Source organism: Geotrypetes seraphini, chromosome 5 (assembly GCF_902459505.1).
Source record: "Geotrypetes seraphini chromosome 5, aGeoSer1.1, whole genome shotgun sequence".
Classification (NCBI taxonomy): domain Eukaryota; kingdom Metazoa; phylum Chordata; class Amphibia; order Gymnophiona; family Dermophiidae; genus Geotrypetes; species Geotrypetes seraphini.
The window spans coordinates 132,913,132-132,926,484 of NC_047088.1; the positions used below are offsets into that span (position 1 = coordinate 132,913,132).

The 13,353-nt window shown below is 44.9% G+C and overlaps 1 protein-coding gene across 6 annotated transcripts in view; it reads left to right on the top strand.

Annotated features, from left to right (window-relative positions):
• IQCA1 (IQ motif containing with AAA domain 1) overlaps window positions 1–13,353 on the top strand; it is a 1,056,753-nt gene that overhangs the window by 569,586 nt on the left and 473,814 nt on the right. For all 6 annotated transcript variants that reach the window (XM_033944078.1, XM_033944080.1, XM_033944079.1 and 3 more), the window contains one exon: window positions 7,751–7,812. In XM_033944078.1, the coding sequence (XP_033799969.1) occupies window positions 7,751–7,812 (62 nt within the window). The remainder of the gene's footprint in view (window positions 1–7,750; window positions 7,813–13,353) is intronic.

Consider the following 13,353-nt stretch of genomic DNA (forward strand, 5'->3'; position numbering starts at 1 on the left):
GGGGAGTAAAAGGGTTCGGATCCTCAGATAAAGGGCAAGACGGGGAGTCCCAGCCACCGGGGAAAGGGAAACAAACTGAACAGGACCAAACTCTCCGGGAAGAGATAAAATCCTTACGAGAGGAACTGGAGAAACTAAAGGCAGGTCAGAATCAGGCAAGCCCACAGATAATTACACCCGAAACAGCTAGCAACCAGGCCAGTTCAACAGGAGCGGAGGTAGAGAAGTTACAAAAAGACCTCGCTCAAATGTATGGGCAAGTGCAGCAAGTAAGGAAACAGCTACAGGAGGAACAAACTCGCGGCCAAGATATGTTGGTGAGGCTTAAAAAAACGGAAGAGCTTAAAGACCGACTAGCGGGAAAAGAAACAGAGGCTCAGTTGCTGGCCAAACAAAATGAGGCAGGCATCGAACGGTGGGAACGCCACTTCGGGAAGATGGCTGACTCACTGGACGAAGCAAGTGAGGATATGGACAAGCTACATCAACAGGTTAATGCCCTTCGGGAAAAAGAGTTAGGAGAAGTCAGACAGGCAGTGTCCGCCCTGGCTCAGAGAATGGACGTGTTGGAGGAGTCGGGTGGGGAGACTAGCCCAGGGGTACAGGCAGGGTATGAAACCCCAGTACTGCAGTGGCCCGACGATTTTATGGATCCTGACCCATTACCTACGAATCAGGGGAAGAAGTTTAATAAAACCCGTAGGCGGTATTGATGTACTAGCCAAGCTTAACGCCAATGTGGACGTTCTGTCTAGGATGTATGAGACACCCCAGCAGAAGCAGAAGCCTCAGACTAGGCAGCCTTTAAGTGAGGGGGTATGTGACATTTCCGCTCCCCGAGACGGTCATGTCAGAGTGAAAACCCGGTCTCAGTCTCTTACTCGAGACCAGACTCTCACTGAGAAGGATCAGGAAGAAGATCCTGAAAGCCTAGCTGCCTATCCTGAGTCTTCTAGCCTAGAGCAGTGCCCTGAGGATAGGTTAACTGCCCGGCCCAGAAAAGCTTCCAGTCACACTAAGGGATTTAATCAAGCTCCCAGTGATATTCTGCCCTTTAGCCTGAGGGGGAGCCCAAGAACACACAAGCTAGGCACACGATCACCCAGTGTAGGGCGTGGCCCTAAGCCTGTTAAGCAGCTCTCCAGAGCATTAAAGGAGGCTGCCCAAGAGAGTCTGGGAGAGAGAGTTCTCCAGGCCAGGTGAAGGCCAGACCTCACTCCAGAGCCAATGGAGTGTGAGGCTCCAATGCCTCAGGAACCAGCAGAGCAGCTGGAGACACCAGAAAGCATGGACCTGGATGAAGGGTGTATGCTGGAGACCGGTATGGAAGAAGCCATGGATGTGGGCTTGGCAACTTTCCACTGAACACTACAGGTACAAGGCTGTACAGCAATAATAGTGGAGAGGAGTTTTTGGCAGAACTGTTTGGATTGTTTTGTGCTGTAAAGACAAGCTCAGAGCAGTGCTGCACCAGCTTGATTGGATTGCTACATTGCAGCTGTGCAGGAGCTCAGGAGAAGCTCAAAGGACTGTGAGCTAATCAGGGCTGGAAATTTAGGAGCCTGCAGTAAGGCTTCAGTTTTTGTCTTTTGTTTTTGCTTAAAGTTTACTTTATATGCAAGACTGTAAATACCTGGTGAAGAAACTGGACTGTGTTGATTAGTAAGCCCAGGACTCCAGCTCAAGGCTGGATAATTGCTTAAGAGACTAATTGTGCTGTGTTTTTTCAGAGACTGTGTGATCAGGTAGAGCAAGCCCTAAAACCTGGACTGGAATTATACCTGATAGAAAGCTTGCTGTGCTTTCACTGGACTGGGGTGAAAGTTAAAAGTCTTTTTGTTTTCTGTTTTCTTTCTGTTTGCCCTTGTTTGGGAAGAAAGGAAACTTGGACTATAATAATAGCTGATATGATTTATGTGTTAAGTGACTAATTAAACTTTTCACATTATTTTGTTCCACTTGACTCACGGTGCTTTATTTTTAGCAAAGCCCAGATAGTGAGACACCAGTGAGGTCTCCCCCTTTGGGAGCCACGTCAGGAGTGTGCTACCCTCTACCGGAGGTCTTCTTAACTTTACCAAGACCCCGGCAGGTGACAGTGCGTGTCTTAAGCGTCTGTCAATGCCATAGGTGGAGGGGAGGGGAAGAGAACTACCATCAAACTATGCAAATGCTTTTTTTCCACACTACTTCTGTGGATCATATATGCTGCCCTCGTATTTTTTTTGTTTAACTTCCACCTCTCATGCAATTGGCTGAGGGGAGATAGGATTAAGGTCTACAAAATCCTAAGTGGTGTAGAACTGATAAAAGTGAATCAATTTTTTTACTCTTTCAAAAATTATGAAGAGTAAGGGACACTCAGGTATTAATGTTGCTACTATTTGGGTTTTTGTCAGATCTTTGTGACCTGGATTGGCTACCATGAAGATAGGATACTGGGCTGGATGGCCATTGGTCTGACCTAGTAAAGCTATTCTTATGTTCTTAAGTCCATCAAGTCCAGTATCCTGTTTCCAACAGTGGCTAACTTAGGTCACAAGTACCTGACAAGATCCCAAAGAGTAAACATAAGAACATAAGAAGTTGCCCCCGCTGAGTCAGACCAGAGGTCCATCTTGCTCAGCGGTCCACTCCCACCGCGGCCCATCAGGCCTAGTGCCTGAACAGTGGTCCCTGATTAATTTTGTAACTTACCTCTAATCCCATCCCTATAATCTACCTTTACTTTTATCTGTGCCCCTCAATCCCTTTGTCTTCCAAGTACCTATCCAAAGCTTCTTTGAACCCCTGTAGCGTGCTCCTGTTTATCACATCCTCTGGTAGCGCGTTCCATGTATCCACCACCCTCTGTGTGAAAAAGAACTTCCTGGCGTTTGTTCTAAACCTCTCTCCTTTCAATTTCTCTGAGTGCCCCCTTGTAATGTTCTGCTTATCCTAAAAATAAGAATAGAGATGGCAGAGTAATGGACCCTGATAGATTTTCAGAGAGTTGTGATAGTGAGGAGCTAGCTAAAATAAAGGTAGATAAAGCGATGGGGCCGGATGGTTTACATCCGATGATGCTGAAGGAACTTAGGGAAGTTCTGGTAGCTCTGCTTACTGATCTTTTCAACGAGTTTCTAGAGTCAGGAGTGGTACTCCGGAGAAGTAGAATGTGGTCATTCTGCACAAAAGTGGAAGTAAGGAAGAAGTAGAGAATTACAGGCCAGTAAGTCTGACTTCTGTGGTAAGCAATGGAAACGCTTTTAAAACAGAGAATGCTAAAGTTTCTGGAATCCTGTGGATTACAGGTTCAGAGGCAACATGGATTCACTAGAGGTAGGTCTTGTCAGGCAAATCTGATCAAGGTGATGCATGTTGGTAACAAAAATCTTATACACGAATACAGGATGTCCAGTGAGTACTCGGAGAGACCCTCTAGGAAAGAGACTTGGGAGTACTTGTAGACAAGTCAATGAAGCCATCCGCATAATGTGTGGCGGCGGCGAAAAGAGAAATGGAGTTGCCGTACAGCGAGAGGCTAGAGAAACTGGGCTTCTTCTCCCTTGAAAAGAGGAGACTGAGAGGGGACATGATCAAAACATTCAAGATAATGAAGGGCACGAGAGGGCACTCACTAAAGTTAAAAGGTAAGGAAGTTCTTCTTCACCTAGAGAGTGGTAGAAATCTGGAATGCAATTCCAGAGAATTTTTAGGGGAAAGCACCCTCTGGGATTCAAGATAAGGTTAGACAAGTTCCTGCAGGCTAGACTCAAATAGGGCACTGGTCTTTGACCTAAGGGCTGCCCCGTGAGCGTACTGCTCGGCACTATGGACCACTGGTCTGACCCAGCAGCAGCAATTCTTATGTTCTTATAGGTGACTAGAGAATTGGATAGAGAATGTTCACTAGATGTGGTGTATTTAGATTTTAGCAAAACCTTTGACAGTGTTCCACACAGACATCTAATAATTAATATGAGTGCCCTTGGAATGAGTCCCAAAGTGACGGGCTGGGTCAGGAACTGGTTGAGTGGAAGGCGACAGAGGGTAGTGATCAATGGAGATCGCTCTGAGGAAAGGAATGTTACCAGTGGTGTGCCTCAAGGTTCTGTTCTTGGGCCTGTTCTTTTTTTTTTTTTACAATTTCCAAAATTTTATTTTGAAATGAAAATACAAGAGAAAATATACAATAATCCGGAAACAGATACAACCAGAAAACAAAAACAAAAACACACGATGAAAGAGTCTACCACGTGGTGTCTGCATGGAGACAAATGGATCCAACCAAGAAACCAAACACCAAACCACCCCCAAACCCCCCCCCCCAAAGCCCCTTCCACCCCTCCAAGCACTCCAGTGTCAGAAATTCAAGAGGGCACTTCGGGCGCCATGGGACAAGGTGTCCCACACTGGAGCCCAAACCGCACGGAATTTCCTCCATCGACCAGGGCCACAGTTCTTAACATCCAAATATTCATACTTTAACAGGGTAAACAATTCATTTTTCCACATAGTAAGGGTAGGCACCTCTGCTTGCCGCCATAACAAGAGAATACATTTTCAAGACAACAACAAAGCTTTTTTCAACAATAAGGAGAATCCCAAAGAGGTGAATTGATAGAAAAGCAAAACATCTGCCCTCAGGGGAATTCTTTTTTTTATAATCGTCTCCAGATGGAAACCAACAAAGGACTAGAAAGTTTGTATTCTGTCACAGGACCAAAACATGTGAAACAATCCAGCTGGTGTTGAATGGCGCTTAGGACAATCAGCATGAGTAGCAAAGCCAGCAACAAACGGGCCTGTTCTTTTTAACATTTTAATAAATGATGTTGCTGAAGGGTTGTCGGGTAAGATTTGCCTCTTTGCAGATGATAACAAAATCTGCAATAGAGTAGACATACCATGCATGGTGTGAATAACATGAAGAAAGACCTGGCATAGCTTGAAAAATGGTCTGAAATTTGGCAGCTAAAATTTAATACTAAGAAATGCAAGGTCATGCATTTGAGCTGCAAAAACCCAAGGGAACGGTACGGTTTAGGGGGTGAAGAACTTATATGCATGACGGAATAGCGGGACTTGGATGTGATTGTATGTGATGATCTTAAGGTGGCCAAACAGGTTGAAAAGGTGATGGTGAAAGCTAGAAGGATGCTAGGTTGAATAGGGAGAGGTATGGCCAGTAGGAAAAAGGAGGTATTGATGCCTCTGTATAAGACTCTGGTGAGACCTCATTTAGAATATTGTGTACAATTCTGGAACACACACCTTTAAAAAGATATAAAAAGGATGGAGTTGGTCCAGAGGAAAGCTACTAAAATAGTGTGTGGTCTTCGTGATAAGGCATATGGGGACACACTTAAGGATCTCAATCTGTATGCGTTAGAGGAAATGCGGGAGAGGGGAAATATGATGTTTAAATACCTACGTAATATAAATGTGCATGAGTCAAGTCTCTTTCATTTGAAAGGAAACTGCAATGAGAGGGCATAGGGTGAAGATAAGAGGTGCTAGGCTCTGGAGTAATCTGAGGAAATACTTTTTTACAGAAAGGGTGGTAGATGCGTGGAAGAGGTGGTTGAAACAGAGACTGTGTCTGAATTCAAGAGGGCCTGGGATAGGCATGTGGGATTTCTCAGAGACAGAAAGAGATAATGGTTACTGTGGATGGGCCTTTATCTGCCATCATGTTTCTATGATTTCCTCGTCCATTTTAATAATGGCTTATTCTGGTTGGCCCAGGCGCCTTAGGCACTCGTCCGTCCGGCCAGGTATGGGGGGTGGGATTGGGGGTGTGGGGGGTCGTGGGGTCAGCGGGGGGGATCGCGGGTTGGTGGGGCGGTCATTGGGGAGGTTGTGTCGAGGGCAGAAGGGCCTGGGATCCCTCCTGTCGGTATTGTAGTGGGGGGGGGGGGTAGGGGGTCCGCCTGGGCAGGAGGGGTTGGGCTCCCTCCTGCCTGATCTTGTAGGGGGTGGGGGGCGAGAGGTCATGAGGGCTTGGGTTCCCTCCTGGCTGGATGGGACTTGGGAGGGATTGGGGATCGCGGGGCAGGAGGGCTTGGGTTCCCTCCTGCCCTGAACGTAATCGGGGGGTTGGGGATCGCGGGGAAGGAGGGTTTGGGTTCCCTCCTGCCCCGATGTTGTCAGGGGGAGTGATGTGTCGCGGCAGGAGAGATGCCTCATCTCCCCTACCGTGATGCCATCACTCCTTTATCCGAACTGCCGTGACTCGCGGCAGGAGAGATATGGCATCTCTCCTGCCGCGGGTCACGGCAGTTCTGGTAGAGGAGTGATGGCATCGCGGTGAGGCATCTCTCCTGCCATGATCATTGCTGTAGGGGATAGGCAGGTTGCTGGGGCCACTGAGCTGATCGCAGCAGCCACGAACTCAGCGGCCCCTTTTTCGGCACTTAGACCTGTTTTGACTAAGTCTAAGTCAAAACGTATAAGTTCTAACTAGGCAACCAGTCAAATGTTTTGGTTATACCTGCTGCATGCCTAGGTCTAGGTCGGCCCACCTCCCGCCCACCGCCCGCCCTTTCCCCTCCTCTAAAAACACCTCTTTTCTCTATGCATTTAGAGGCAGGGTAAAGGCCTAAGCTGGTTTTAGATAAGTCTAAAACCAGCTTTGATTATGAGTACTTGGATGATCAGGCTTTTTGATCGTCCAAGTAGCCATTTAGGCCACTATTTTGATGTTGTTTTTTTTTATTATGAACCCCTTAATTTTTTAAAGAAACAAAATGCTGATATTTATTACATTCAAGAGACTCACTTAAATGCCACTGAATCAAAAAAACTAAAAGGAGGTTGGATTAGTGAATCTTTATATGCCCCTGCTGTGAGTAAAAAACCTGGGGTGGCAATCTTAGTTAGTAATAAATGTTTAGCAAAGTTTAAATTAAAATCTGCAGATCCCCTAGGTAGATGGATCCATGTAGACATGAGATTGGGGGAAAACAAGATGGCCCTTTTTAATGTATTCGCCCTTAATTCACATCAGGATGAATTTTGTAATACTCTTCAACAGTTGATACTACCATTGGCTGCTAATATAGTTGTGGCAGGGGACTTTAATGCTGTGATGGATCAATTTTTGGATAAAAAGCCTAGTAGAATAATAAAGTCATTAGGATTAGATAATCTGGTGCATAGAGTGTGGAGTCCATTGACTATATTTGTTACATCATAATAATTGTAATGTATTTATTTATTTATTTATTTTTTGAGGTTGTTAGAATTCCTTATATATCCAGGGGAGGGAAGGGGGAAGGGAAGATATTTTGTTTATTAAAATACTTAATTATAATATTATAATTACATAATTTGTCTTATTGTAATAATTTGATAAGGGGGAAGAAAATGATTGTTCTAAGTATAAATTGTATGTTTAATAATGCATTTTATGAAATATTTATGTTCAGATATTTGTATTGCATTGTCAAAGTTTAAAAATCAATAAAGATTTATAAAAAAAAAAAAAAAAGATATTCCCTGGGAGTTCCTTTGCAACCTTGGAGGTGCGAGGAGTGAGATTTTATTCTTCAAGTACTCTAGCCCATTTCTATTAATGGCCTTGATGGTCAGACAGAGAGTTTTAAAAATTAACCCTATATTGTATTACTATACAAGAATTGGTTAAAGTGAGCATCTAATTTCATTGATTTGTATTGATGTGACCTATTGATTTGTATTGATTGTATTCTAAAGCAGAATTCTGCTACCATATATTTGTGATAACATGAGCTTTTATGATTTTTAGAAAAGTAGAAAAAAGAAAAGGAAATCCAGAAGGAAGAAAAAGAAGGACCTGACTGCTGACAGGTAAATAACACACCTCATCATCTGATGTATGGATAGTGGCATTAAGTAAAGGGGATATGATTTGATATACTGCCCTAGATTTCTCCTGTTTCTTTCCTACTTACTTGAAACCTTACATGCAGTAAGTAGGAAAGAAACAGAAGAAATCTAGGGATGCCAAACTGTATAGTGACTCAAACATGGTAATTGCTCTTTGATTTCTAGGCTCTGTCACTGGCTTGGTTGTGATTCTAGACAAGATATTTTAGCTCTCTGTGCACCAAGCTAATAAACTAATAAACTAGTATTTTCTTGGTAGACTCTCCTATTTAAAAATACATAGCATGGGTTCAGACAAGGGAAATCTTGCCTCACCAATTTTCTGCATGTCTTTGAAAGTGTGAATAAACATGTGGATAAAGGTGAGCCAGTTGACATAGTGTATTTAGACTTTCAGAAAACTTTTGACAAAGTTCCTTATGAGAGACTTCTGAGAAAATTAAAGAGGCATAGGATAGGAAGCAATGTTCTGTTGTGGATTATGAATTGGTTATTAGACAGAAAACAGAGGGTAAGGTTAAATAATCATTTTTCATGGAGGAGGGTGAATAGTGGAGTGCCACAGGGGTCTGTACTGGGACTGGTGCTATTTAACATTTATAAATGATCTGGAAATTGGAACAAGTGAGGTGATTAAATTTTCAGATGACATTAAACTATTTAAATTAGTTAAAAGGCATGCAGACTGTGAAAAATTGCAGGAAGACCATAGAAAATTGGAAGACTGGGCATCCAAATGGCAGATGAAATTTAATGTGAACAAATGCAGAGTGATGCACATTGGGAAGAATAATCCAAATCATAGTTACTGGATGCTAGGGTCCACCTTAGGGATCAATACCCCCCAAATATCTAGGTCTCATCATAGACAATATGCTGAAACTTTCCACCCAATGTGTGGCGGCAGCTATAAAAACAAACAAGATGCTAGGAATTATTAGAAAAGGAATGGTAAATAAGACTCTTATAATACCTCTATAACACTCCATGGCATAACCTTGCCTTGAGTATTGCATTCAATTCTGGTTGCCATATCTCAAAAAACATATAGCAGAATTAGAAAAGGTTCAAAAAGCTTCCAAGATGATAAGGGTTATGGAACTCCTGCTGTATGAGGAAAAGCTAAAGAAATTTGGTCTCTTTAGCATGGAAAAGAGATGACTGAGGGGAGATATGAATGAAGTCTGCAAAATCCTGAGTGATGTAGAACAGGTACAAGTGAATTGATTTTTTTACCCTATCAAAAATTACAAAGACTAGGGAACACTCAATTAAGTTACTTGGAAATACTTTTAAAACCAATAAAAGCTGTGAACCAGAACAATGTGGAGAGTGATGAGGAAAAGCAAACTTACTAAACAAATACATCTGTTCTGTATTCATGGAAGAAAATACAGGAGAAGGACCATGATTTGCAGTCAAAGTTACACATGGGAATGGAGTGAATACTCACCATTCACGGAAGAAAGTGTTTATGAACCACTTGAAAAACTGAAGGTGGACAAAGTTATGGGACCAGACAGGATCCATACCAGGATAAAGAGGGAGCTCAGAAAGATTCTGGGCGGTCCTTTTAAAGATTTGTTCAATAAATCCTTAGAGACGACAGAGATTTTGTGGGATTGGAGATGAGTGAATATAGTCCCTCATCATAAACGTGGTCACAGAGATGAAACAGGAAACTACCAGCCGATAAGCCTCACTTAATTTATTGGGAAAATAATGGAAGCGTTGCTGATGGAAAAGATAGTGAATTTCCTAGTATTCTATGGACTACAAAATCCAAGGCAACATGGTTTTACTAAAGGTAAATCTTATTAAATGAATCTGATTAAATTCTTTGACTGGGCAATAAGAGAATTGGATCAAGGATGTGCATTTAGATGTAAATTAGATTTCAGCAAAGCCTTTGATGCGGTTTCTCATAGGAGGCTTCTAAATAATCTTGATGGGCTGAAGTTAGGACCCAAAGTGGTGCACTGAATTGGAAACTGGCTGACAGAGAGACCCCAGAGGATAGTGGTTAATGGAATTCACTCAGAGGAAGGAATGGTGAGTTGTGGAGTGCCTTGATGATCGATGCTGGGGCCGATTCTGTTCAATATATTTGTGAACGAGATTGCAGAAGGGTTAGAAGGTAAGGTTTACCTTTTTGTGGATAATACAGAGATTTGTAACAGAGTGGACACACCAGAGGGAGTGGAAATCATTAAAAAGGATCTGCAAAAGTTATAAAGATGGACTAATGTTTGGCAACTAAACTTCAATGCATAAAAATGCAGAATGATGTACTTGGAGAGTAGAAATCTGAGAGAGCTGTATGTGCTAGGAGGCTGATATGCACGGACAGGTGACAGTGACAGAAAGCATTTGACAAAGTTCCACACAAAAGACTTCTCAGGAAACTACAAAGCCATGGCATAGAGGGAGATATACAAAGATGGATAGGCAAATGGCTGGAAAACAGGAAGCAGAGAGTGGGCATAAATGGGAAGTTCTCCGACTGGGAGAAAGTGACTAGTGGTGTACCCCAGGGCTCGGTACTTGGGCCGATCCTTTTTAATATTTATATCAATGACCTGGAAAACGGAACATCCAGTGAGATCATCAAGTTTGCAGACGACACAAAACTCTGCCGGGCAATCAGATCGCAGGAGGACAGTGAGGAACTCCAGAGCGATTTGTGTCGGTTAGAAAAATGGGCGGAGAAATGGCAGATGAAGTTCAACGTGGAGAAATGCAAGGTAATGCATTTAGGCAGTAAAAATAAGGAATACGAGTACAGAATGTCAGGTGCAACTCTGGGAAAAAGTGAACAGGAAAGGGATCTGTGTGTACTGATAGATAGGACCCTGAAGCCGTCGGCACAATGCGCGGCAGCGGCAAATAAGGCAAATAGAATGTTGGGCATGATAAAGAAAGGAATCTCGAGTAGATCGGAGAAAGTTATAATGCCACTTTATAGGGCAATGGTCAGACCCCACTTGGAATACTGCGTCCAACATTGGTCTCCCTACCTAAAGAAGGATATAAAACTGCTGGAGAGGGTGCAGAGACGAGCAACTAAACTAGTGAAGGGTATGGAGAAACTGGAATATGAGGATCGACTTAAAACACTGGGATTGTTCTCCCTTGAGAAAAGGAGACTGCGTGGGGATATGATCGAGACCTTCAAAATACTGAAAGGAATCGACAAAATAGAGCAGAGAAGATTATTTACATTGTCCAATTTGACATGGACAAGAGGACATGAAATGAAGCTAAGGGGGGGCAAGTTCAGGACTAATATCAGGAAGTTCTGCTTCACACAGAGAGTGGTTGACATCTGGAATACTCTCCCAGGGGAGATTATTGCGGAATCTACAGTCCTAGGCTTCAAAAGCAAACTAGATGCATATCTCCTTGAGAGAGGCATATAAAGATATGGTTGGATATAAAATAAGCCAGGTTTATACCTAGCAGGGCCTCCGCGTGTGCGGATCGCAGGACTTGATGGACCGTAGGTCTGATCCGGAGATGGCGCTTCTTATGTTCTTATGTTCTAGATCTGAAGTAGAGAGCTGCACGGGAACGGGGATGATGGGAATCCCGCGGGACCCGCGGGGATCCCGCTGGTTCCCCCTTTGGGTCACGGGGATCCCATGGGGACGCCCCTTAGGGTCACGGGGATCCCGTGGGGATGCCCCCTAGGGTTGCGGGGATCCCGTGGGGACGCCCCCTAGGGTCGCGGGGATCCCGTGGGGACGCCTCCGAGGGTCGCGGGGTTCCTGCGGGGTTGGATCGCAGTGCACTCGAGCCGCGAGGGTAGTCTCCTCCTCCTTACCTGCCCTGTCGCAGCACACAGCCGAACGGAAGTCTTCCCGAAGTCAGCGCTGATGTCGGAGGGAGGGCTTAAGCAAAGCCCTCCCTTCCTCCGACGTCAGCGCTGACATCAGGAAGACTTCCGGTCGGCTGTGTGCGGCAGGGCAGATAGGAAGAAGGCAATGGCGTACGAAAGAGGGGGGAGGGGGCGGTCCGCCCCGGAGAATGTGCACAGCCGGTCAGGTCCCCCGATCGACCGACAACAGGCCCTGCCGACAAATCTCCCTGCCCTGTAGCCGCGAATCTAAATTACCTCTTACAGCAGCTTCACTACTCCAGCTGCTGTAAGAAGGTAATTTAGATTCGCATCTACAGGACAGGGAGATTTGTCCGACCGGGCCTGTTCTGTTGTCGGTTGGGTGCGAAAGCACCACAAAGGGAGGGAGGAAAGGTGGAGTGGAGAAGAAAAGACGCTTAAGGGGGGAGAAGGCCGCTGAAAGTACTGGGGAAGACAAAGGGGTGGAGAAGAACGCTGAAAGGACATGGGGTAAACGGGAGGAGGGGGGGGAAGGATGTTGAAAGCACATGGAGAAGACAGAGGGGGGGAGAAGGACCCTGAAAGCACTGGGGAAGACAAAGGGGTAGAGAATGCCACTGAAAGGACATGGGGAAAACAGGGGTGGAGAAGGCCGCTGAAAGGACATGGAGAAAACAGGGGGGGAGAAGGCCGCTGAAAGGACATGGGGAAGACAGAGGGGGGAGAAGGATGCTGAAAGGACATGGGGAAGGCAGAGGGGGGAGAAGGATGCTGCCTGACAGGACATGGGGAAGATGGTGGGGGAGAAGGACACTGAAAGGAAATGGGGAAGAGGGAATGGGGAGAAGACGCTGGCAGGGAAGAAGACAGAGGTGCCAGACTATGGGGGGAGCGGAGGGAAAAAGATGGGTGCCAGACCAATTTGGGAGGGGGGAGAATGGGAGATGCACAGTAACAGAGCAAATGGAAGACACAGAGAGAAGAGAGGCAGTGGATGGAAGGAATTGAATGAGAACATGAAGAAAGCAGAAACCAGGCAACAAAGGTAGGAAAAAAATTCATTTTTTTTTTTTTTTTTTTCTTAAGGATAAAGTAGTATATTAGTTGTGTTGATAAAAATTTATAAACATTAGAGGCTCTGGTAGAAACCCATTTACAAAGTATGTATTCTTCCCAATTAATATTTCCAAATTAATTAAGTCTTTTTGCTTATTTTTAAATGGGTTTCTACCAGAGCCTTTAATTCAGTAGCATAATTAAATGAAATAACTATTTCTGTAGTTTATAGGGACGGGTGGGGATGTAGGGGATTCCTCGCGGGGACATAGGGGATTCCTCGCGGGGACGGGCGGGGACGGAGGGGATTCCTCGCGGGGACGGGTGTGGACGGAGGGATTCCTCGCGGGGACGGGTGGGGACGGGTGGGAGTCCTCACGGGGACGGGTGGGACTTTGGCGGGGACGGGTGGGGACGGGTGGGATTTCTGTCCCCACGCAACTCTCTAATCTGAAGGTGATGAAACAGTGTGAAAACGGGATGGCTGTAGCCAGAAGGATGCTAGGCTTTATAAAGAAAGGCATAACAAGCAGAAGAAAGGAGGTGTTGATGCCCTTGTACAAGTCATTGATGATGCCCCACTTGGAGTATTGTGTTCAGTTTTAGAG